This window comes from Parasteatoda tepidariorum, chromosome 8 (assembly GCF_043381705.1).
Source record: "Parasteatoda tepidariorum isolate YZ-2023 chromosome 8, CAS_Ptep_4.0, whole genome shotgun sequence".
Taxonomy (NCBI): domain Eukaryota; kingdom Metazoa; phylum Arthropoda; class Arachnida; order Araneae; family Theridiidae; genus Parasteatoda; species Parasteatoda tepidariorum.
In genome coordinates, this window is record NC_092211.1 from 1,556,795 (window position 1) to 1,584,074 (window position 27,280).

A 27,280-nucleotide genomic window follows, 5' to 3' on the forward strand; every position below is an offset into this window, starting at 1 on the left:
TTTCTGATGATTTGATTTATTGCAATTTGATGTGTTTTTTCTTGAACTTTTTTCAAATCTTTATGTTTTTAATAATGACTCTTCATCCGCTATTGTAGAAAGTTTATTTTATAATTTTCGAGATCTTTATTTTATGTGCTAGTGCTTAAGTTAAAAAAAAAAAGTGTGAGATAGAGTTTAGATGTTGCCTTATACATCATCTTAACGTTTATAATGGATTCTTTTAGAATTATAATTCAAGAGTACAAGAAAAATAAAAACCGTTTCAGATCGATAGATTGACTTAGCGTTATATATCGATAACGTGTAAAATAACTCGGCTTAGCCTGGTTATTAGGATGTTGGGCGTGAGGACTTGAGTTCGAATCTCGAAGGTTGAACGATTTCGGTATATTAAATGGTGATTGGTGCGCGTTAAATCTGTCTAGGTCGCAAAGTCCTCCAAGTTCCCATAACAAATCAATACATGTAGGGGTACTGAACTGGAGATTGCTCGTCCTCTGGTTCAGGTTAAAATAACGATCTGTGGATGATTGGGTGATCCCTCTAAAACGGGGCTGGGGCGTGTGTGTGACTAAAGTCGTAATCTTGGTTATAGGTGGAGCCACTGAAAAAACAATAAACGCACCTTCTGCTTTAAAAATTCTTCATTTTCAAGCAGGTTTGCTGGTATTGTCAATGACAACATAACAGTAACACAACAGCAATATTGTTTGTCTTTTTTTCTTCTTATTGTGGCAAACATTGTTTTTCTGTGTTTAATTTTTTTTTCTTCAAGTGCAGTTGTTTAGTTTTCAAATCCAGGTGATCCTCTATTTCGTTACTATTAAGATATTAACAAAATGTTCTTGCCATCATTATAAATTTTCTTAAAAAATGATATTTTCATTTTTGATAAATATCAAACATTAACCTAAAATATAAAATAAAAACGATGAGTATGAAGCAACTGTTATAATGTCCTATATCTCGTAAATGAGCAAACGCACTTCTCATTAATTTATTATTATTCCATACATTCTGTTTTCTTAAAAACATTTTTTTTTAAGTACAGTTGCATGCGTTTCAATGTATGATTCAATTACGAATATTTTACGCTAATTCACAAAATGTTGTTGCAATAGATTATATAATTTATGAACAAAATGTTCTATTTTTATGGAAAATATCATTGCACTGTTTGATTACGTGTGTGATAATACCTTACTACCATTACCATAGTACCATTTATCGTAGTACCATATTAATAGTACCATTTGTAATTTACTTTAAAAACGTGTAACGAAACTAATTTTTTGTAGGGATCTCTCAGAATCAACGGGTCCAGCAACAAAAACTGCTCGACTTGGTGATAAATCAGACTCTCGATCATCTAGAAGTAAGTAATGTTAAAAATACGTATATACATTATACAAGGTGTTCCGTAATTACTACTCTTAACAATATTTTTTTAATCTTTCGCAAAAATTAAATAAAAAAAAAGCATAAACATTAGGTACATCAAACTAATATTTATATTGAGATAAAACAAAAACGCTATCCGCTATGGAAATCGGTCTAAATGAGACTGAGAAAGGCGATACTAATACTAACAAAACTTGTTTGATTGCCGTTGTTATTTAAAATTGTACAAAGAAAGATGAATATCCGAATAACTTTTGATTTAATAATCGGGTTTTTACGTTACTTTTCAGTCTCAATGGGCTTTTCCTTTTCATGTAACGTGGTTAGTTCCATCAACAAGTCCTACACGAAGGCGAATTTCCCCTAATACTTGATCCAGGAATTCTCTTGTATTCTGGATTGGGTTTAAAATTACAAGACTACGGAGTTGAACATAGGTAGTCGTAAACTCATAATTGGGTCGGTTGTTTAACGATGGTTATAAAATTTCAACGGTCGGAGCAAGGCTTTCTAGATTAGGATTTCTAGATCTCCACTCGAGACGGCCATGGTCAGAAATTCTTAATAAAATATGCTAATTAATTAGCGCAGAGGACATTATTTTAAGTTATGAAATCAGAGGCGAATATATTATTTCTTCGAATAAACATTATTTTAACGGATTCTTATTTCTATATCTGATTTGATCAACCAAAAATATGGTTTCAATAGTTAATGCAGGATAGTGATCATAAATTAAAATGTTCTGATTGTTAATTTTACTCTTTACATATTTCACTACGTTTCAAACACTTTAATATAAATTGAAAAATTTTTGCTCAAAATTATAAGATCATGTGAGTGGGAAAGTCGAAGATAATTACTTTATTCTAAGGTAATTCTTTCTAAAAATTCTTAAACTATTATTTATTAACAGTTGAAAGTTTTGAATTGTAAGGTATAAACATTTTTAAAACTAGTGGGCTGCGCCCCCTGCTCGCTAACGCTCGCCAATCCCCGAAAATTGCTATGCAATCTTATATGGTTTTCATCGCAAACCGAGCTCGCTTTGCTCGCCACTACCTTAGGTACATTGCAAATGCACAAAATTCAAAGAATTCAAAACAATTATTCAAATCCATTAACAACTTTTTTTTTTAAAAAAAATTACATCTTTTTAGTAAATGCTAAGTCATTAAAATAAATTTGAATTCAAATAAATGACATGTAATTCGTTAAACCTATTAGAAATGTGCTATAGTATGAAATCTGAAGATAAAATTTCTAAAACTGATATCTCTTTAAAAAGGTTAAGATTTTGGCTATAATTAAGTCTATTAAAAATTGAAATAAGTGAATTGCAATGGAAAAACCTGCATAAACAAATAAATTCTAGTAAAACAAATAAATTCGTGATATAAATCAAAAATCGTCAAATAAATTCGTAATATATAAATTCGTGAAAAAAAGCGCTTTCGACAAAATACTAAAATAGAGATCTATCGACAAAGACTACTCACTTCTGCCTAGCTTATGCTCTCTCTGGTTATTTCAGTTTCTATTTTTAAAAGCGCTATATGTTGAGCTATCTCAGCTAGATTTGGCATGTGACATTTTTAGAGGCAATCATTGGTCGATTTTCGAGCGTTGCCATTCGGGGAGTTGTAATGAGGCTTTCTTTTGTCGCCGTGTAAGAGAAATATATATATAGATTTATCGTATGGTATTTCTCCATTTTTAAAATATTATATCGTAGTTGTTCAAATTAATATTCGCTTGCAATTAATCAATAATCTTGTGTATGATAGCAAGTTTTAGTTGCCGAGATTGAATTTCTGCTAATATTTTTACTTTTGTTTTGAAATCAGTATTCACGCACCTCACTTTCCAGCTATTTTACGTGCTTTTTTTTTATTTTTAATATTTATATATTTTTTAGTTCATATTGATTGTTTATTTCTTCCACACAGTGCTGATGAATTTTGTGGAGGAGGTGAAGCGAAAAAAACCCAAACCAAAGAATTACCGCTTCCATTATGAGTGGGAAAGTGAATTCCTCTTCACGATGTCCAACGGCAAATGCACTTGCCTCATCTGCCATGCGACGGTGGCCATCAGCAAGAAGAGCAACCTGCGACGACATTTCACCACCATGCACAAACAATTCATCGCTGATTATCCCGAGAATTCATCTGCAAGGGCCATGAAGGTGGTCGAACTGAAATCAATCTTTCCATCATCCACGCTGATGGATGATTGTGCAAACATGAGGATGTCGCCAACAAAGTCACCGACGCCAACCAGTACAGCTGATTACTTTAATTTCTATCCTCAGGTAAGTAATTTAAAAAAGAATTTTTTAGTTCGTGTTTAAATACATGATGAGAAATGTGGAGCTATATAAAATGAAAAATGAAATTTTAGAAAAGTAAAGATTAAGGCTCCTCAATTTCGTCACCAACGGCATGATTTTTAAAATTTTTCAAAATATTTTATAACCGTTGTCGAACAGCAGACCCAATTTTTTGGGTCTGCTGTTTTTTGCTAATGTTCAACTCCGCCGCCTTGTAATATTGAACACAATCTAGAAGACAAGGGAACTCCTGGATCACGTATTGGGAAAAATTTGCCTCTGTGGAGGACTTCTTGATGGAACTAACCAGCATTTGCTTTACATGAAGAAGAAAACCACCCACGGTCAGAATGACGACAAAGGAACTCTGACGCATGATCCGTTTACCACGGAGGATATTTTACTTCGACACTGTGCTTGGTGCAAACCGGGTGCGAAATTCGTATCGACCAGCCATTGCTGGGATTCGAACCTGTTTCACCTCATTGAAAGGCGAACGCTCTATCCCCTGAGTAATGTGGCAACGTGGAGCTGGATGGGCTTCAAGCCGCCACTGGGGATCGAACACATTGACTGTTGAGTGTTTAGCATTCAAGTCATCGGTGCTCCAAAAGTACAAACATTTTATGCAAATTTTAAAAATAATTACCGCTTTTCGGATTTAATTATGACATATGTTTGTCTTTAATGGTTCTAATGCGGGGAAAATAATAGCAGAATTCTGCAGAACTTGCTTAGGTATTGAGATATAGATGCTTTCGATGCCCTCTGGAATGTAGTTTTGAGTCCAACGAAGGTGTTGAAATTATTTTGCAAAGTTTTTTTTTAATTTTGCGCCACAAAGGTTGAAATCAGGAAAGACGAGTCATGTAAGCTCTGAAACGTTGTGTTTTGAAATTTATTTGTTTACTGTTACACAATTTTCAATTTGCTTAGTTCAAAGTAAGGTTTATAAGCGTTTTTCTTATGTTGATGACCAAATAGTATAAGTTAGAATATTGCATCACAAGTCCAGGGCTTCTATGAGATTCGAACTTGCTATCTTCATGCTACACAGCGTTTTGTGGAATGGTGAGTATTGTATTTCAACAGTTTCATACTGAGAACTGAACAACAGTAAAAATTTGCCTGTTTAAAAAGAAAAACAAAGTCAGAGTATGTCTTGCATTCTACCGCTATGTTTTTACTGAATCTCGTTTATCCCGAAAATTTTATTATTTATATAAACCGTATATTTATGTATGGAAAAAAGTAATTGTACCATCAAAGACAGATAATGAAATTTTTTTTTATCGAGAGTTAGAAAAAAATGTAAGAAATGTGCCATCAGTATAGAATGTTTCAAAGGTAACACAAGATTTGGTCTCAATGCTGAAGTTTTGCGCTCTCATTATGAACAAACACAAAGTTTCGGCTCACTTTATAAGAATGATGTCTGTACATATAAGTAAACAATTTTAATTCTTATTAGGTTACCTTTACAAGTTTGGGTACTAGAACAATTTTGAGAGTCGAATTATTCCCAACTCTGGCGAACAATTAACTTAAATTGTAGAATGTCTTTCGAAGTTTCACAGCCGTTTATATCTGTATTTATAGACAATTTTAAATTGCATAGAAACAGACACTTTTAAATCTCATTTGAATGCCCCAACCTTATATACTTTTTAATCTTGGGAACCAATTTAGTTGAATTCTTTCCTCTTCCATTGAATAATAAACATAAAAATCTAGGTTATCTTTTGAAGAATAACAGCCGTTAATTTATAAACTTATAGAAAATTTTAAATTTTGTTCAAATAGACAATTTTAAGTCTCGTTAGGGTGCCTCAAGTTTGATAAGTTTGACATTAGAACAATTTTATAAAACGAATTCTTCCAAACTCCGATGAGCAATAAACTTAAATTGTAGAATATCTTCAATTCTTCTATCTAGTTTCACAGCTGTTTATTTATATATTTATAGACAATTTTAGATCTCGTTTCGGTGCCTCAATTCGGAAAAGTTTGGAAACCGCTGCTGTACTAGAACAATTTGGAAAGACGAATTCTTCCTGATTCCGATGAACAATAAAATGTATATTATCCTTCGAAGTTTTGGAGATGTTTATTTTTTGTTTGAAACAAATAATGTCTTTATAAAATTTTGTTCCATTAAATCGAAACGTGTCCTACACGAATAAATGGGTTTTCCTCATTTTGTGATTCAATTACGGAAGGTTGCATTTCAAGTGACAGGAAAAACATTTTAAACCACATTAAAAAAAAATACACTTCATAGAAAATTGCACGTTCTTTTTTATTTAGAACAAAGAAAATAAACAAACACGCGATCGCTTCCTGCGTTCACATGATTCTTGTTAAAAGACATTTCGCTGAAGGTCATACTGAAAAATGAATAGCATTAGAAAATAATGTCTCAGCGGATGATTTAAAAAAAAAACAAAAAAACCATTGTAATTTTATAATGACAAACTGTAGTTGGATTATGAGGAAAATGTAGAAAAAAATACGCTGAAACTTTACTGTCATGGCGGTTATCTATGTCTATGAAATTGTATGGGTTATATTTAATAATACTAGGTTTAATATTTCCCTCGTAATGCCAATTTTGAATTGTCCCCATATAATGTTCTGAAACTTTCTTTAATGACAGGTTCGTTTATCAAATAAATATAAACCTTTTTCTCTGTTTTGTGTAGAATACTTATCTTAGAATATGAGTGGTAATAATTAGTGGTCTTTCTATTATCCGATTATTCCGATATCTTTCTTTAAACGCTACACCTACTTGGCCAATTTTAAAGCCGCTTGTTGTAGATCTCTAATTACGTTAGATACAAGGAGTTTATAATTTATGTAAATAAAATGATCGTTTCAAGGTTACGTGATTTCACCACTCTTCACACTTTACCCCTCTCTGTTACCATGGTTTCGGCAAATCTTGGTGTTTTTTCACACGTCAGTGCATTCTAAATTTTCACTAATTGCCGAGTGGAAAAAGCAAGATTTATCGAAACTATGGTAACGGAGAGGGGGAAATAGCGCAATCTTGAGATGCTATTCTATTCGCAAAGACTATAATATACATGAACGATTCTTTAAAAAAAATTTGTTCTGGAGAAAGATTTTTAACTATAATGTAAAAATTATTTAACCCTTTAAAAAACCAAGCTAAGTACACTCCCCAACAGCTTCATTAATTTTTAAACGTGAATGGGAAACTATTTTCCCACTTGCAACCATCTGCTGATATCTTTAGAAAGAAATCTAGAGCTTTATTTACACAAATGAGTGCAACAATAAACATTGGCGTGGGGTCAAGAAAAGCAGTAAATACTGGGGGAGCTATTTTCTCTTGTATGTTAGATGTTCATTCATTTGATCACTTCTCATCAAGTTTATGTGTTATAAGAGCAGAAGTTACAAATTCGGTTATTTATGGGTACTGAAATTCAAGTTTATTATAAATCTCCATCCACCTTCCCACCAAAAAGCGATTTTAAAATTCAAATTAAATTGAGGAAAGGAGCTAAATAATTTTCTTTTTATAAATCAATTTCAATCCTAAAAAAATATCATAACATTAGGATACTAGAAAAAATGACCCTATTAAGTATTAAAGAAATTTAACTAAGAGCATGAAATATTTTTTTTAAAAAAAAGTTTGAAATTTGAGATGAATTTGTGACTAAATTATAAATTTAAACTGCACGCAGCGCAAAGAAAAAACGACTATATTAAGCAATTAGAAACTGAAATTTCAAAATCGTTAAATAGTTTATGTAATATAATAAGTGGAACCATATTGTTTTTGTAAAATAAATCAAACCCTAATAATGAAGCTTTTTCCTTTTATTATTTTCTTTTTTTTCTTCCTTTTTTTGGAAAAAATAGTACTATGATTTTAAAAAGACGCTTAAGCATCAATGGATTAAGATAGTTTTTGAAACGTTTTGATGCATGGCATGGTATATATATTCAACATATTTGTTGCATGTTAATATTCATGTTGAATTAATTTAATTAAGTAATTTTAAAGTTGAATTTTTTTTGTACTATTGACTGTTTTATAAGGAAAAGTTCAATGTAAATTAAAATACTCTTATGTTTTCTATTTTAAAGCAAATTATTGTTAATAATACTCCTTATAATATAGAAAACGGACGTGAAAAAAGCTTCATCTATACATCTATACATCTATACATCTATACATAATAATAAACGCGGCTGTGTGTGTGTCTGTCTGTCTGTAATCACAATATATCGCCCCAGAAGCCTCGCCAAGGCACGAAACTCGGCACATAATTGTGTTTTGACATAATGAAGAAGTATTTTTTTTCTTTTTCAAAAATTTGGATTAGTNTTTCTATTTTAAAGCAAATTAATGTTGTACTCCTTATAATATAGAAAACGTACGTGAAAAAAGCTTCATATTCAATAAATGCAATGAAAATTTGTTTAGCATTAAAAATATACATAATAATCTTAAAGTTACTATGTATGTTTTATAGTGAAAAGTTTATACTTAGTGGATCAAATCAATTCAAGTTGTATTTTTTACCGAGTAGTATATATTTATTTAGTAATTTACTTAAATAAAACTACAGAAGAATTTTTTCCCTTTTCCCGAAAATTTTTTTTGTCAAGCACAAACTATTCTTTTCAATGGCCAAAAATTAAAGTTCAAATAATTACAAATGATAATCAAGTCTTCTACGATTTTTTGTTTTGTTTTTTCAGTTTTCTTTCGGGAAACAGTAAAATTTTCTAAGCATGAGTGACATCTAAGCCTCCCACTAATGTAAATTGATTTTTAGATTATTGATTCAAAATAAGGCATAATGGTTTTTATGCCTTAGATCTACAACAGAAAGCTGATAAAAATTTTAATTAAACCACCGGAAGTGTAAAAGAACTTGACACAAATCGATAACGGAGGAAAAAAAAAGAGACCTTAGTGATAGTTTCGGTTTTCTGCTAAGAAATCGAAACGGAAGAGCAACAGGAACACCGGAAGAATGATGCAGGAGAGAAAAAGATCACGCGAAGGACTCCTCCGACAGCGAATAACTGCTCTCCGATCACGTGATCTTGCGCCATAAACCCCTTTCCATAAAACCACCAGCAGTTTCGTTCTTCGCCGCAGTCATCGCTAGATCATCGGATAGTGTACGACTACTCTATGAATAAAGGAGCCTTTACCTGTTTAATTATTTCTTCTACTTTATTTAAAGATAGGCCGCCTTCTCCTTATATTTATAAACCTCCTCTAGACCTAGGTATCAGGTAAGTTATTTAAATTTCAAAGAAAAATGGCTAATTATTATTCGTGTAAATATTGAAGAACGATGAAATTAAATGAGCATAGGAAATAATCAACTTGCAAACGATTTCCGAAACAATAAAACCAGGAAAGGAACAAAAATTTTAAAACTTGTAGATTTTAAACAGCAGGCGATTTTATAGAAAGAAAGTGAACTAATCAAAAAACTTAATTTTTTAAAATTCTGAAAACGAATTAAGAATATAGACTAAGAAAATTTCATGGACAAAGAAAATTAATTTATTTGCCAGAAAGGAATGAGCGAAACAAATATTTATTTCAAGTTAAGTGAGCATAGGAAATAATCAACTTGCAAACGATTTCCGAAACAATAAAATGAGGAAAGGAACAAAAATTTTAAAACTTGTAGATTTTAAACAGCAGGCGATTTTATAAAATGTAAAGTGAACTAATTAAAAAACTTAATTTTTTGAAATTCTGGAAATGAATTAAGAATATGGACTAAGAAAATTTCAAGGACGAAGAAAATTAATTTATTTACTAGAAAGGAATGAACGAAACAAATATTTATTTCAAGCTAAATAAGCATAGAAAATAATCAACCTGCAAACGATTTCCGAAACAATAAAATAAGGAAAGGAACAAAACTTTTAAAACTCGTCGATTTCAAACAGCAGGCGTTTTTATAAAATGCAAAGTGAACTAATTAAAAAACTTAATTCTTTAAAATTCTGAGAACGAATTAAGAATAATTATCGTATTCTTAAGGGGGTCATGCTATTTTAATTAGATAAATATGTATTTTTTTTTAATCGTCTGTTATTTGAAGTCTCTATTGTTTTTAAAATTTGTAGCTCCATTTTTTCATGCCGTAATTTTAAAAAAACGAAAGGAAAAAAGAAAACGCTTGCAAGTTATTCATTAACTTATTATTCTAAGTTTATTTTTTAATTGACTGGAGCTAAATATCTTTTGAATTTTTCTCTCAAGATAAGATTAGTCTTATAAATAATAATAAATCAATGTATTCGCCATTTTTTATTAATTGAAGAATACACTTTGTAAAGCATTCGTATGTAATAATTATTATTTTAGATTGAGTTTTAATAACCATATATTATATCTTTTCGAATTACTATTCCAAAACAATTGAAAAATCAATTAAATTCTGTAATTTCGTAACATTAAAGACTTCTCATTAAAAACTTGAATTTTTATCCGTCTTAAATAACATGATTCGCATTATACATCTATAGTTTGTTTTTGATACGTAAACTATATGTTATAAAAATAGTTACTTTGTCATTCAAATAATAATGATTCGTTATCTTACCTTTTCACTTAAGTCAATAGTTTTTATCGCAAAATTCATTCATGTCTGCAGTATTTTTTACGTTACCAAGTGTAAATCATCAGTAATAATCATTATAAATCATCAGTACTAATTGTTAATTATAATCATTATTTTTGAGCACGGAATTCCTAATAACGTTCATTTATATTTATTTTAAGAAGAAAAATTCTTTTTAACTAATTATTTATATACCAGTTGACTTCATTTTTGTTTAAAAAAATAGCAATAAAAAATTATTTTTCGTTATTATAATGATAGTGATGGAAGAAAATTTAAGCAATCGCAATAGATATTCTATTTAAATCAGTAATTAGTTTTTCTGTTTACAAATAATGCATTAAACTAGATTTGCATTTATTTATAGTTAAGCTAGTTGTATTTTCCGTATAACAGTCAGAAGGGTATATTCATCTTGCTCTTCATTTTAGATTTATCTAGTAATCCTCTATCGCACTGCCATCTGTCGGGGCTCAGAATACCTAGAATTTTTAATCGGTCCCTTTTTTTTCCGTAAAAAATTAATTTACTTCTTAAATAAGAGTTTCAATATTTAGTCGGTAATAAATGTTATTTTTAACTATGAACAATAAAGAAAAATATGAAGTTTTGAGCTGCAGAATAATCTCGTATTTATTTCAATAATGATCGCTATTGATTTTATGTTATGCTGTTAATTTTCTGTTGTGTTTTATTTTATGTTATACTATTAATTTTTTGTTGTGTTTTATTTAAGTGTGAATTTCAATAACGATAATTGAGCAATGATTGATACTATTATTAAATCCATTATAATTTTTAAAATTGTTTTTCAAACCTAAAATCTTAATATATTTATTCTTGTTGAGAACTGGAGAACTGTCTTTATCCCATTGTAGTTTTCTACCTAAAGCTTTCTACCAACTTCCCATAATTATAAAAAATAAACAAACTAAAGTCTTATTTTGATTATACGTGGCGATTTTTTTAAAATTCTGTTTACCTTATTAACATAAATATACCTTAATCTGACGAATCACTTGTGAGGAAGGGGATATAATATCAAAGACATTTAAATTGTCTCGCGAAACTTTAAAGTGTTTCTAGTAATTGTCTTTCAACTGTTCTCTATTTCTTTTGGCCACCAACCAGATCTTGATGTTTTTAGTCTGGCTTCCCCAGTAATGGTTCGTTAGATTTCGATATCGTTACATTTTCCACTCTTTAATATAATATTGGCTGAGTGGAACATCTTACTTAAATATTTCTTACTGTATTAAAATTATTTTTGTTAAAGTTTAAATTTCAAAACACAAAATGCTGTTATGGCAATTTTATAAGACAGACAAGCAATATCGAAATTAGCCGGGGGGGGGGGCAAGAAGGGACAGATGTCCTCGGAAGCCAGTCTTAGAGGGGCACTAAATTCATGGAAATTACTTAAAAATAAATTCTTGGGTAAATATTCTCAGTTTCATTTGCTAATTACGGGAAGTATAACATCATCAAATTTGTATTCTATTTACCTAAAAATTGTGCCGGATGTCTACTAATGCTGTAGTTTCTTTCTGTTTTTATTTTTGCACCTAGGTATTTTTAATTATTTTTTTTAAAAAAAAATTGGTGATATGTTGAATTAAAAATGACTTTATAAAAACACTTATCATTCTTTATCTAATTATATCTAATTTTTATCTAATTCTATCTAATTCTATCTAATTATAAAAACACTTTTCTTATCTTAAAGAACAATAATTGCAGTAAAAAAAACATCTACGTGTCATAGAAACGGGATTAGTAGCACACTCTGTTAAATTTTAAACGTAATCGAATGAAAATTATGAAGTTATCGAGTTAAGTTGTTTAAAATTTTTTTCAAGTTAAAACTTAAAAAAATAGATAATAATAATGCCAAGCACGGTTGATTCAAGTTTTAACATTATCTTAAACATAAAATAGTCACGAAAAGCCTCCTTTTAAAACATACATAATATTGTAAGGGGCGCAAAAACTAAAATTGTCCCTGTAACCCTAATTACGCCTCTGTGGACAAGTATGCGAAAATTAAATGAACCGGAAACTGGTGTATATATTTAAAAAAATAAATGATTAAACAGAAATTGAATAGTAAAATAATAATATAGTGAAATTGTAAAGAAAGGGCATTAATATTCAGTATATTTAGCTCTGTTAAAGAAGTTATTGGTTTTGTTTCGTCTTGATCACCCAGCGAGTAGATAATTTTTATTTTTTGTTGCTAGGTAACTATCTAACATTGTTCAAATCACTCGATAAAGCTATTGAGTGTGAATTGAAATCAATATCATCCATTATTCTTAGTAATTTTGGTAATAAATATGGTATGACCGCATACGTTTGAAAAATTATTTCCTATTACTTACGGTACCAAACTCTGATAAAGCGATTTTTTATTATTATTTTGGGACATTTTTTTATTTATAATATTTGTTTTTCTCTCTCATTTAAATATTATACAAATTTTAAAGCAATCGGAGAACAACATTAAGAAAAAATGAAACTCAAATATCGCATTTTATAAATGAGATAGTGAATACATCAGTTTTTACGCGTTCTACAAACATTTTCCATTGTTAAAGCTGAACTTCTCGTGATTAATGCTACGAAAAAAGTACTCTATTTATTAAGCCATTCTATTTTTTCTTTTTTAAAGATCATGAAATAATTGGAACCTAAATCTAGTTAGCCCTTTTTTAGGTTCAGATGAAAAACTCGAAATTTTTACCTATCTTTATTATATGAGTTTAACCCTTTTTAATTTTATCAAACCTTTTTAATTTTATTATTTTAAACCACTTATGAGTTTACTGTTATCGAAATTCAACTCCGTAGCCTTTGGATTTTAAACCCATCCCAGAAAACTACGGAACTCCTGGATTAAGCATTAGGGCAAACTATCCTTCGTAGAGGAATTTTTGGTGGAATTAGCCTACATTTGCAAAACATGGAGCGGAAAACCATGAAAACTTTTGTGGGTTAGCCTGACTACTATGTTGCCGTATGCAGCGGGTTCAACACCAACATATATCTTTAAGAACCAAGGTAGCCGATGACCAAGAGCCGCTAGTTCAATAGCGGCTATAACAGGCTCTCGGGTAGAGGGTTTGTCTTCTGCGATTCTGTATAGAAAATACTTTCTCACATTGCTTTTTAGTATGTTGAATTAATTCTGAAAGAATGGGTTGAAAGAAAGGGAAATCTTTTTGACCGACTAAACATTTTCATTATTTGGGAATTTTGAAAATTTTATTTGACGTTCTTAATAATTTTTGACAATTGTCTAATTTTACAGATGCATTACAAAAATAAATCATTTGATAGATAAGAAAGATGAAAAGTAGATAAATAATATAATATAAATATATAAAAAATATAATGATAAATAGATGGATAAAAAAGGCACTATATTAAACGAAGTATTAAAAATTAATAAAATTTGATTTCGATAAATAAATTGCTTTTGAAAAAAAAAAAAAAACTGTTTCCTGAAAGACAAGCGATCACGTAATAAATTTGAAATTCTAAAAAGCACTTATGAAAAGTGGATGACTAAAACAGTTTAAAGCTTATATCATTATAAAAATTATTAATAACGGTTCCGGAAATATAGGTTTTATTCGGTAAATTAATAATTCTCTCCTCTCTTTTCTTAAAAATATATAAACAGGTGATGTCCTACCTTCAGTTAAAAATCAATTAAATTTTTTAAAAACATATTCGATTCTTTTTAAATTTTTTGTAAACAGGATGGTAGTCAAAATAACTGCGTGCATTTTCTGAAATGTCCCCCATACTGTAAGTTTTATATTTTATAACCGCTGTTGAACAGCCGACCCAATTTTTGGGTTTACGACTACTTATGTTCAGCTTCGTAGCCTTCTAATTTTGAAATAATCCAGAAGACAAGGGAACTCTTGGATTAAGTATTGGGGGACATTTGCCTACGTGGAAGACTTTTTGATGAAACTAACTCGCATTTGCGTTACATGGAGAGGAAGACCAGGAAAACATCCCTAGCTTAGCCTGATGGCAAGGAGACTCTAACCCATGATCCGTCTATCACTGAGTATATTTCATGTCAACACTGTGGTCGGTGCAAGCCGGATGCGGAATACTAATCGACCAGCCATCGCTGGGATTCGAACTCGGTTCACCTCATAGGAAGGCGAACCTGAGTGCGGTAATTCCGGCGAACCTGGTTCCCATACTGTAAATTGTGTACTACAGTAGAAAAAATTAAAAATAATCCATGAAAAAAATCTATAAGCGAAATGAAAATTAAAAAATATTTTTTTTTCTCAATGGCACACTTTAACACATCTTTTAATAACAAATAAAATACTTTTAATTTAATTAAAAAAAAATATATCTTCGCAATTTTTGTTTATCATTGGTATTTCAAAAATTTGGAGGATTTTTTCATCAGCAAATTGTTAGGTGTAATCAGCAAATTATTAAATGTTATTTGTTTATTTCCTGATAAATATTTTATCACTTGATACATTCGATGTCTCATAAACTTCCTTTATTCGGAATGTGACGCATCATTTTCCTGTATTCAAGAAATATGCGTCATATTTCCTGACATATATTTTTTACTATTATCTGAAAATTCAGCATTGTATCTGTTGCTTTGTCATTCTTTATTCAAAGTAATTGGCATGATTGTTATTTTCTTTACGAAAACAAAGGCTACTTTGAGATTTTTTTCTTCTATCAGCTTGCAAACACCAATCATGTAAATTATTCGTTATTGTCTATTTCTCATGCATAATTAGTTGAATGAACAATATTGTTGCTTCATGAAATGTGTAGGGAAAAAAAAATTCGCGTGACGCTTGCTTTCACGCTCTCACAGGATGCTTTCAAATATCTTGCATAAATTTAAAAGCAAATAGAATAAGGCGCAAGAAAAATCATTTTAACAATAAAGAAACCCGGCAAAAACGGAGAAAAGCCACTAATATGCTTATTTTATTTAAAAGACTGATTGCTGGTCCAATTTAACTAGTTTAACATATATATATATATATATACATATTCGTCTCTCAAAAGTTATCTTTATCCCCCTGTTCAAATATTACTTACAATACATGTACTACAACTGTTTCATTAAAATAATAACGATGCACTAAGATAATAAAACAATTTTTTTCATTATTTACAATCCAACATTTATCTGATAATCGTTTACTGATTCGATTACACTATACATGTACTACAACTGCTTTATTAAAATATTAACGATGCACTAAGATAATAAAACTACTTTTTCATTATTTACTGTCCAAATTCATCTGATATTTGTTTACTGATTCGATTTATCATTTCTTTATAGTTGCCTTCGGAAATACAAAAATTTTTTTTTCATTAACTTATCAATTTAGATTTTAAAAAAACATATAAAAATAAAAACTAACTTCTGTAATGCTTGCGACTTTTATTCAATAATAAATTTTGCTTTGGAATTTCTTTTATTATCAATTTTTACTATTATCGTCTGATCCATTCGCTCCATGAATTTTTAAGCCTCTCAAGGTTAAACCAAGGTTGCTTTTTTTTTTTTTTTACCAACATATAATTCAGAATGTTTTTTTCTTATTCTTCACGCTTTTGGAACTCGTTATTTTTATTGAGTCTATTTATACTCTTGCGCATAATTTACGACAGAATTCTGGAAACCGCTGCTGTTTTTAAGGTCTTAGGGAATGAAAAACTTCTTAATAGCGTCCTTTAGAACATTACCTGCTTTCTTTCTTTTTTTTTGTTTCTAAGTTATAACTTACACTGTAGTATTTGTTAGAGTGGTTCAATCGGAGTAGAAAAAATATGCTATATATTAATTTAAAAATGTGCTATTCATTGATTAGCTAGAAATTAGATTCTATGCGAAATGAAAAATAAAGAAAGGTAGTCTTTGATATTATTAATTTTCATTACTTACAAGATCAACGTCTCATAATCAGTAGTTTATTAATTTTAAGATTTACAAATATGACAAATACATATTTTGCGGATTTTAATACTCTTTTAACCAATTTTTATTACTTTTTAGAAATTTTTTTTTTTTTAACGAATTTTATTACTTTTGAGATTTTTTTTTTAAAACAACTTTTATATTTTTTTTATAGACTAATACTTATATAAAATATGTTCTGCACTCTACGTATGACTTATTCGTTAATATATTTGTCAAAAAATGTTGTCTGAAAATGCATCTATGCCTGAAGTATCTTATTTTATTTTATTTCATAACTGGCGTTGAACAGCAGTCTTATTTTTGGGTTTAGGTCTATCAATGTTCAGCTCCGTAGCTTTGCAATTTTGGATCCAAACTAGAATAGAAGGAAACTCCTGGATCAAGAGTTGTACAACTAGCATTCATGATTGAAATTTTAATGGAAGTAACCCGCATTTGCATTACATGGAGACGGAAACTAAGTCACTGTTAGCCCGACGGCAGAGGGACTCTAACCCACGATCCCCCCTACCACTGATTGTTTTTCGTCAACTCTATGACAGATACAGTCCGGGAGCAGAATTCGTATTTATCATCATTGTGAGTCGAACCTGGGTCACCTCAATGAGAGGCGAGCTCTCTCTGTGAAGGTTTTACAACGGGTTACAATAAACGAGACATTGGATCATGTAGTAGTCCGTATGTTGTGACATCTTCCTAAAACCCCCTCTGAGCCGCGATGGCTCAGGGGATAGAGCATTCGCCTTCCAAACGGGAGAACTTGGTTTGAATCCCAGTCGATACGAATTCCTCATCCTGCTTGCACCAATCACGGTGCTGACGTGAAATGTCCTCCGTGGTAGACGGATCATGGGTTAGAATACCCTTGCCATCAGGCTAACCGTGGGAGGGTTTCGTAGTTTTCCTCTCCATGTAACGCAAATGTGGGTTAGCTCCATCAAAAAGTCCTCCACGAAGGCAAATTTCTCCGAATACCATACCTGCCAACTTTTAATCCCTTCCATTATGGTTTTTCCCAGTGGTATTAAAATGGAATTAAAATTTCAATTTTAAGCAAAAAAATACGTTGTATTTGAAAAAACTTAAGCTGACANATATTAAATTAAAAATGTTCTATTCATTGATTAGCTAAAAATTAAGATTCTATGCGAAATGAAAAATAAAGAAGGTAGTCTTTGATATTATAAATTTTCATTACTTACAAGATCAACGTCTTATAATCAGTAGTTTATTAATTTTAAGATTTATAAATATGAAAAATAAATTATTTGCGGATTTTAATACTTTTTTAACCAATTTTTATTACTTTTTAGAAACATTTTTTTTAAACGAATTTTATTACTTTTGAGATATTTTTTTTAAAACAACTTTTATATTTTTTTTTACAGACTAATACTTATATAAAATATGTTCTGCACTCTACGCATGACTCATCCATTAATATATTTGTCAAAAAATATTTTATGAATATGCATCTATGCCTGAAATATTTTATTTCATTTCATAATTGGCGTTGAACAGCCGACTTATTTTTGGGTTTATGTCTATCAATGTTCAGCTCCGTAGCTTTGCAATTTTGAATCCAAACTAGAAAAGAAGGAAACTCCTGGATCAAGAGTTGTACAACTAGCATTCGTGGTTGAAATTTTAATGGAACTAACCCGCATTCGCATTACATGGAGACGGAAACAAAGTCACGGTTAGCCCGACGGCAGAGGGATTCTAACCCACGATCGTGTTGACCACTGATGGTGTTTTACGTCAACACTATGACTGGTGCGGTCCGAGAGCAGAATTAGTATCTATCATCGTTGTGAGTCGAACCTGGGTCACCTCAATGAGAGGTGAGCTCTCTCTGAGAAGGTCTTACAACGGGTTACAATAAACGAGACATTGGATCATTTAGTAGCCCGTAGGTTGTGACATCTTCCTAAAACCCCCTCTGAGCTGCGATGGCTCAGGGGATAGAGCATTCACCTTCCAAACGGGAGAACTGCGTTCGAATCCCAGTCTATACGAATTCCGCATCCTGCTTGCACCGACCACGGTGCTGACGTGAAATGTCCTCCATGGTAGACGGATCATGGGTTAGAATCCCCTTGAAATCAGGCTAACCGTGGGAGATTTTCGTAGTTTTCCTCTCCATGTAACGCAAATGCGGGTTAGCTCCATCAAAAAGTCCTCCACGAAGGCAAATTTCTCCGAATACCATACCTGCCAACTTTTAATCCCTTCCATTATGGTTTTTCCCAGTAGTATTAAAATGGAATTAAAATTTCAATTTTAAGCAAAAAAATACGTTGTATTTGAAAAAACTTAAGCTGACAACACATACTTGACTTGAGTAACACATATTAATATATATGCTTAATTTTCTTAAGAATAGTGGTGATTAAAATCATGTAAAAATTAAGTTTATAAAAGAGAAAAATAGAATAGATTTTTTACCACTTTAAATATAAAAATTAAATTTTACGCCAAATGCGTAAAAGTTGGCAGGTAATACTCTATCCAGGAGTTCTCTTGTCTTCTGGATTGGGTTCAAAATTACAAGGCTACGGAGTTGAACATTAGTAGTCGTAAACCCATAAAATAGGGTCGGCTGTTCAACGAAGGTTTTAAAAAAATAATAAAAACCCCTCAGCGCAGTTTATGTTTATTGCGTTGGACACCTAAATCGGAAGCCTTCTCTCTTTTAGGAGATGTTGGCTCAATCCACTGAGCCACCGCATTTCCTGAAATATGTTGACATCAGGGAAACACCTTTCTTTAGGAAAAAGGTTATTTTATTTGAATAGAAATGTTTGATGGGAAATATTTACGTAATTGTTGCAATTGCAGATTTAAAAGAAAAAAAAAGAACTATCTTTTTCATTCACTTCAATTATTTCATAAAAATAACCGAAATATTAAATAATTAATGATTGGATATAAATATAAGTACAGGTTTCAAAAATTACTGATATTTAGAAGAAAAAAAAACAACTATCGGAACCCCTGTGAAACACCCACGGAACCCTAGGGCTCCTCGGAACACCGTTTGGGAACTGATGGTCTGGATAAAATATATGTAATCATAGGAACCAGAAACGATGACAACGAAAGCCTGAAATATTTAAATATGACGCCAAGAAATGTGTTTTTAAAACACGAAAATATACGCTATCCGGAGATGACACAGTAATCTACAAGCGGAAAAAAAAAACACATTTTTTTCCCTCCGCTGACAAAAATATTTGTCGATTCCTCCGGAATTATTTGTAAATAAAGTTCTCTGGTGAAAGAGTAAACTAAGTGAGTTTGAAAACAGAGAACTGTGTTTTCCCCGCCTTGTTTTTATTTCTAACTGGAACTTGCTGCCATTTTCTTTAAATCTAATTTACACACTTAAACTATTTATTTATCCGTAACTTCCAGATGAAAGCTAAAAACTGAAGTTGTTTTTAGACCACCAACAAACGATTTTTATTTATACTTTTTCAGGGATTACGATCGATTTTGGAAACTACGGGTCCTTAGAACTTGAAATATTCAAATTTCTGAGTCCTTCTCTTACTAAAATCGGGTCCTTATTTAAAATAGGGACCCGCTTATACTTGTGATTTTAATATTCTACAGTGACAAAAACATGAACTGAATTCACCATTATTCTAGTGGCAATTTTTTTTCTTCATTTTATTTATTTTCCTTTTTATTAAAGTTGAATTTCGTTTAGAATTATTCGTCCCAGAGGAGTCGTCATAACCATTTTTTCGTGCTCATATGACGATTTTTGGCGCATTTGACGCGTTATAGCTTACAGACGGAATAGCTGATTTTAATTGCACGATCACTCTGTTGAACACTTAATAAAGAACAAAAAGTAAATAAAAAAAATTCCGACATTTAGTAACAGGATTCTATAAAATAAGGATTTATACAACTTTTCTATAAATATCATTGCGTAAAATTCAACTTGCATTTAAACAGCATGAAGCTTTTATGAATTATTTTTAGATACTTTATAAACAAATTTTGCTACACATATGTTAAGTTAAACTGAATTTTTATTCTAATAATATCTGTCTGACTACGTTGGGGTCACTGACTAAGTAGGATTTTTGAAAATAGCCTCGCAGATTTACTTTTTAAATTCTGCTATCATTCTTGTTGCTTCAGCTTACATTTAAGTTTTTAAATGCGTCTAGACGCTTCTTCCCGTTCTTAAGAAGTCTGCAACATTTTAATGAAGGAGATAAACAATAGATTTAGATTGTTGTGCTTGTTTATTATTTCATCATTTTTGTATTTTCGTTATTCTGAAGCTCAGAGTTGCCCAAGCCGGAAGTTACAACTCTCTGCAACATTTAAAGTGGATATGAAGTAACAAAAAGTTTATTAAATCCCGCATGCACTTAAATAATAACATAATTATCAAGCATTTAATATGCATTTTTAGATTATATAATCTGCTGAGATCGTTGCCTTACATTGGATAGAGACGACTCGCATTTTCGCTTCATAAGCAGGAGATCGAGAGTTCAATCCGAGAATCTTGGCAAAAATTAGTTGTGCAATGGGTCCCGCAGTGGACTGATCGTTAAGACGCGGTTCCCAGCAGATCATCGAAGTCAAGCATCAGTGGCTGCTGTCAGTGTGCGGATGGGTGACCACTTGGATCAGTCTTCGTAGGCACCGAGGGTGTGTGGTATTGGTCCTCGTTAAACTATTCTGCCATATAGTGCTCGACTTCGGGTACATGTCGTTGGTCTACCGAAGCGGGGGTTTCATCCCTTCTACAGAGGATCAAAATTGTGATGGCATGTCTTTGGATCATCCTCAGGGATGTTTCCCAGACTGTCGCCAATAACCCATTGTGCAACTCTAGTGCGACGTAAATGAACTACAACAGCAACAGTTGTGCAATGCTACTTGTTTTTTTTTAAAAAAAAATTCGTTAACTTTTTAATTTTTAAACTGAAAAAATCCATAGAAACCGTTGTAGTAAAAGGTCAAAACCGGTATTGGTAGCTACACTGTTCGCTCTTATGTGAATAAAATGATCTAAATTTTACTCCAAGAGGGACACTTAGAAAAAGACACTTTTTCGTGTGGATGGAGGGATAAAAAGTTAAATAATATTAAATGAGACAAGAAATTCATAAGTTTGTTTCGCGAATTTACTAAGTGGCCTAAATAAATATCATATACAAACAAATGAATTTACTTAGTATCCTAAATAAATATTATATACAAACAAATGAATTTACTTAGTATCCTAAATAAATATCATATACAAATAAATATCGAATTATAGCTGATAGAAGTGGCTAAGTAATAGAATGTATGCTACTCGCTTTTATCTCATATGTCTAGAAAATTTAGTTTACAGCATAATCAGCTCATCTAGCTGGTTAAAAAAATTGTTTCAAGCCTTATATACTTCACTTAGGCGCTTGATTTGTTGTTGTTAATTTACGTCGCACTAGAGCTGCACAATGGGCTATTGGCGACGGTCTGGGAAACATCCCGGAGGATGATCCGAAGACATGCCATCACAATTTTGATCCTCTGTGGAGGGGATGGCTACCCCGTTTCGGTAGCCCGACGACCTGCGCGTGAAGTCGAGCACTTTACGGCAGCACAGTTTAACGAGGACCAATACCGCACACCCTCGGTCCCTACGCAGACTGATCCAAGTGGTCACCCACCCGCACACTGACCGTAGCCAGTGATGCTTGACTTCGGTGATCTGCTGGGAACCGTGTCTTAACGATCAGTCCAGTGCGGGACTAGGCGCTTGAAGGTATTCTTTTATAAGCTTTTAATGACATCGAAGCATGAATCTACGGAGCTCAAACCTCAATAGGATAATCACGCTTGACTAAAGTAGGATCAATTCTTGAGTTATGGTGAGAATCGAACCCGTTACCCTCACACTTAAAACCGTTGGTGGAAAGACAATATAACGCGTTTACATAGCCTAGGACATCAAATATGAACTTAAGATACTAATTATGCTACTAAGTGCTTGTATACTATTCTCGCGTCAATTGCCCTTTGTGAAGCGTAAGTGCGACATAAAAGTACTACTGTTGTTGTTGTCGTGTCTATGCTAGTGCAAAGATTAGAGTCCTCCAAAAGTCTTGATAACAAGAAAAACTAAAAGTACTACTGCTAAGTACATATGCTCTTTGTTTGTTGTTGTTGTTAATTCACGTCGCACTAGAGCTGCACAGCTCTTTGTTTGTAAGCACTGAAGTTTATCAGTGATTTCCAAACACCAGCTTGAAACCTTCTCTGACGCAGCCCAGGCTTCAGTTTCAAATGCCGTAGCAAAAAGTTGGATGCTGAAATAAGCACAAGTTTGGAAGAGTGTGACGTAATGCGACGCAATATAATAGTTCGCAATAGAAAGACGTTGTTTTCAAACAGGAATTTATTCTCATGACGCTTAGGTAGCATACTTATGAAGTTTGCTACTGTTACGAATTTTTAATATTATTATAGTCTCATTTGATGATTGCTTCCGTTCACTGGGATAAGAGCTGGTCTCTTAAACTAAATATTTGAATATAATTTTCAAAGTAGGTCCGTGTCAGTATTTATTATAGTATTTGTTAAAATTATGCTTTTTGGCTAAATTAGAATTACATTTGAGTATTTCAACGGGTATTATTGAGAAATGTTTTGCACGCATTATATTGGTATCGATTGTATTTGAAAATGTTTTTTTGGTCTCATCAAAATTGTTCTAACAATTTTGTTAGAACAATTCAATATATTTCTAAGAATATATAGCACAATTCGTTTGGTATTTATCGTATTTGTTTATGTTTTGATCCTGAGCTAAACGTTCTAACAGGCAGCTTTAAGCGAAATATCTTAATCTACGTTTTATATCTGGATCTATTGTAATTGTTAATGTTAAAGTATTCGAATAAGTAACATTAAGAGAAATATCTTTAACAATTCGTTATATTGGTAATGAATGTATTTGTTGTTTCAATCTTGAGCTAAGCGTTCTAATATTTAAAGCGTTCTAACCAGTAACTTTAAAAGAAATGTCTTCGTTTTATATCGGTATTGTATTTGTTAATGTTTTTGGTCTTCATCTAAATTTTCTAACAACTGATATTTAGAATTTCTAGCAAAATTCGTTATATCTGTATCTATAGTATTTGTAAAATGTTTTTGGTCTTCAGCTGAATGTTTTAATTAAAATATCCTAAGAATTAACATTGCGAAAAATGTCCTGCTCATTTTGTTATGTCAATTTATTGTATCTGTTTAATATCAAATGTGTTCCAACAACAGGTAACATTGAGAGAAATGTCTGGGTCAACGTGTATGTCCACCAGCTGTCAGTTGAACAAGCAGACCACTCTGAAGTACCTGAACTTGCCCCAGCCCGAAGACAAGGTGCAATGTATGTATGTATGGATTGATGGAACAGGGGAGCAATTGAGAGCAAAAACGAAGACCTTGGATTTTGTTCCTAAACATCCTAGCGGTAAGTTTTCTTTATTTGAAATTCAAGGTCGTCGGGAAGTTAGCCAAATTTTCAAATCGTTCAAGAAAGACTTGTTGAATACTATTTCCATGAAGGCAAAAGGTGTTTTTTTTGTTGCTTAGTATGCTGTTAGCTTGTTAAAATTCCCGAACTTCAGTACATATCTGGTAACAATAACAAGGAACAATTCGGCTTAAAAATGTCACCTTTTTAAAAAAAAAGCTCAGTTAATCATTATATTACCTACAGTTGTTAGTAATTGGAAGCAGCTGTTTGAAAATATTATTTTAAAATGTTACAAAAGTTGTCTGAAATTCTAGCCATTTTAAGTTAATTTTGCTTTTTGCGTTTATCAACCTATTTTTACAAATCATCAGTGAGTTAATACAAGATGAGAGTAAAAGTTTCTTCAATAACAAAACAATGCTTATTAAATTTCTTTAATAATAAAACTTTTCTATGTAAAAAGTAATTTTAGATTTTATTTAGTCTAATAATCGAATATTGTTGAATGGGAAAATAAAATTTTTTGATTTCAAATTCTGTAATTTGAAATGGTTCATCAAAAATTTAAGCGAAATAAGTATGTTTAAAATAACTTCAAAAAAAGTTTTCGCGTCTTTCAAGTGTTTTCACTTATTGGTTAAATTGGCTACGCAAACCACTTTAATATCTGAAAATTCATTAAATTTATAAGTTATTCAGAATTTGGCGTTTTTATTTCTTTCCGTATGCCATCAGCGAAATGTCAGTATAATCAAAAATTATAATCGGACTCTTTTATAAGGAGAATATTAAGGACTGTTTATAAAAATTTAGTAAAGCTTGCTATATTTTTATGGTACAATTGTTTAATGTACAAGAGTATATGTCACTCTAGTAAAAAATTTTACCAATAGAAATATTATTGAATTATTTTAGTTGCATGGGAAGCTTATTTCTAAAAAAAGCCATTAAAAATTCTTTGAAACAATAATGTAAAATGAAATATGAATTTTTGTCATTTTATACTTTTGCAATGAAGGATGCTAATATGTTTCGGTTGTTGAAACATTATCTAATTTTACAGGATAGTTTCATTAGAAATATGTAACGTGTTCCGTAATCATTGCCCTCGATACGCATTTTTTATATGAACTTCAAAAACTAAGTAAAAATTTATGCACTTAATTGTTTGATACGAAAAATATTACTAAATTTATCAACCTGATGAAACATTAATTTGGAATTTGAAATAAAAAAAAACAATGAAACCTGTTTGATTGTCCGAGGAAGAATTGTTGAAAAGGGATTATTAGAAACACCTTCAAAATTTAGCAATCAAATTGGTTTTGATGTTTTTTAAATTTTTTATTTGTCATAAAGTCTTTTTTTAAAAATTTTTATTTGTCATATTAAGTTTTTTTTTTCCTTTCAAATAACAGACTGTTATTTCTTGTAGTTTTGCATTTTATAAAAAAAAAAAAAAAAAAAAAAAAAAAAAAAAAAAAAAAAAAAAAANAAAAAAAAAAAAAAAAAGTGTTTGCACATTTTGGCTGAAGTTTCGTTTATAAACGTGAGCATGCTCGACATCCAAATTCTGTTAATCAGAACACAAATTAAAACTATTAGAACGTTTGTATTTTTAAAAGTTGAAACTTTTTCGTTATGGTTTACTCTTGTCAAATAAAATCCTTGACTTTTGTCTCATGCAAACTAAAAAAAATTTGCCTAGGAGAGAAAGGTGCATGATATTAGATTTTGCATATGATGGTTTTCCCTCACCATAATATTCTCTTTGAGCTTCACAACGCATGCGCAAGAAATTCCCCACTAACCGATAGGATAGGTGGTTCTAAAAGGTAGAGAATTGTTAGCTTTACGGTTAACGTTAGTCAAACATTATGCAAATGCTCCGCATTATGTTTAACTGCAACTGCAGTCATTTAATTATTGTGACATAGCGTTGTCTGCAAATTGCTCTCTTGTCATTGACTAAATACCAAACATAACGTGCTAATATGTATGCCACGAATGTAAATATTGATAGTGTAAAATCTTCGTAATTGTTTAATATTTTAGTTAATTCATGTGTTAACCATATTTTATTACCCGTTATTATTTCGTTAAACTTCTGGGAGAAAATGTGTGAGCTATTAGAACTTATTGGAAAAAATTTTTGCTTGTTAATTATTACATTATTAATATTAATTCGCCTTTTTCAGTTAAATTTCAAAATCTTATTTAAAATATATACATAATATGAAAAAAACATACCATCAACTTTAGTTTTTAAAAAAAAAAATTCAAAATATTGTCGCTTGGACACCTGTGTTTGATAGGCATAAATCGGATGATGAACTTCGCTCAATAGAAAATATAAATGAAGTTTATTAAACTTCGATAGAAAAGTTTCATTTGACTTAGTTTTGCTAATATCTTTCTGAGATACGAGATGTCTCAGAGGATAGAGCATTCGCCTTCCCATAAGGAGAACTGGGTTCGAATCCCAACGATTTCACTGACCACAGTACTAACGGGAAATATCCTCACTGGTAGACGGATCATGGGTAAGTCCCCTTTCCATCAGGCTTACCGTGGGAGGTTCTCGTGGTTTTCACCATGCAACGCAAATGCGGGTTAGTTCCATCAAGAAGTCCTCCACGAAGGCAAATTTCTCAAAATACTTGATCCAGGAGTTCCCTTGTCTTCTTGATTGGGTTCAAAATTACAAATCTACGGAATTGAATATTGGTAGTCGTAAACCCAAAAATTGGGTCTGCTGTTTAACGACGGTTATAAATTAAAAATTCTTTTTTAAAGAATATTGTTAGGACTTTTGTATATTAATTTAAGCTATATATGTGTAGTGATGGCCAAAATCATTAATTCCTTTTCGTTAAACAAAGGTAATAAAAAGTGTGTTCGCCGAAAAGCGATCACAGGCTACCCATTGGCATATCAGGATGTTCACCTGAATTAATATTGAAAACGATCCAGTTCGAACTGTAAGTTAGAATTTCTGATTCTTAATTAAAACAATAAAAATAAAAATATCGTTCAAATGATAAAATTCTCGTTCATTCACAACTCAAGAAGTATTTGTGGGATCTCTCTGGTCCCATAGCTCAAATGAACTCACCAACTTAATGCATAACTAAATTAAAAGTGAAATAATTCTGAAAAAACTATCAAACAGCAGTTTTCACCATAGCGACGCATGAGCACTGTTTACTATTATTCTTAAACACGTCCCGCAGTGGACTGATCGTTAAGACACGGTTCCCAGCAGATCACCGAAGTCAAGCATCACTGGCTACGGTCAGTGTGCGGGTGGGTGACCACTTGGATCAGTCTGCGTAGGGACCGAGGGTGTGCGGTATTGGTCCTCGTTAAACTGTGCTACCGTAAAGTGCTCGACTTCGCGCGCAGGTCGT

At 31.4% G+C, this 27,280-nt stretch overlaps 1 protein-coding gene across 1 annotated transcript in view; it reads left to right on the forward strand.

Moving 5' to 3' along the window:
• Positions 1–27,280, forward strand: part of LOC107449396 (glutamine synthetase 2 cytoplasmic) — a gene marked incomplete in the record, with an annotated part of 54,863 nt that overhangs the window by 20,002 nt on the left and 7,581 nt on the right. The window contains 3 exon segments of the mRNA XM_071184724.1: positions 1,302–1,378; positions 3,354–3,718; positions 23,669–23,864. Coding sequence (XP_071040825.1) covers position 1,378; positions 3,354–3,718; positions 23,669–23,864 — 562 coding nt within the window.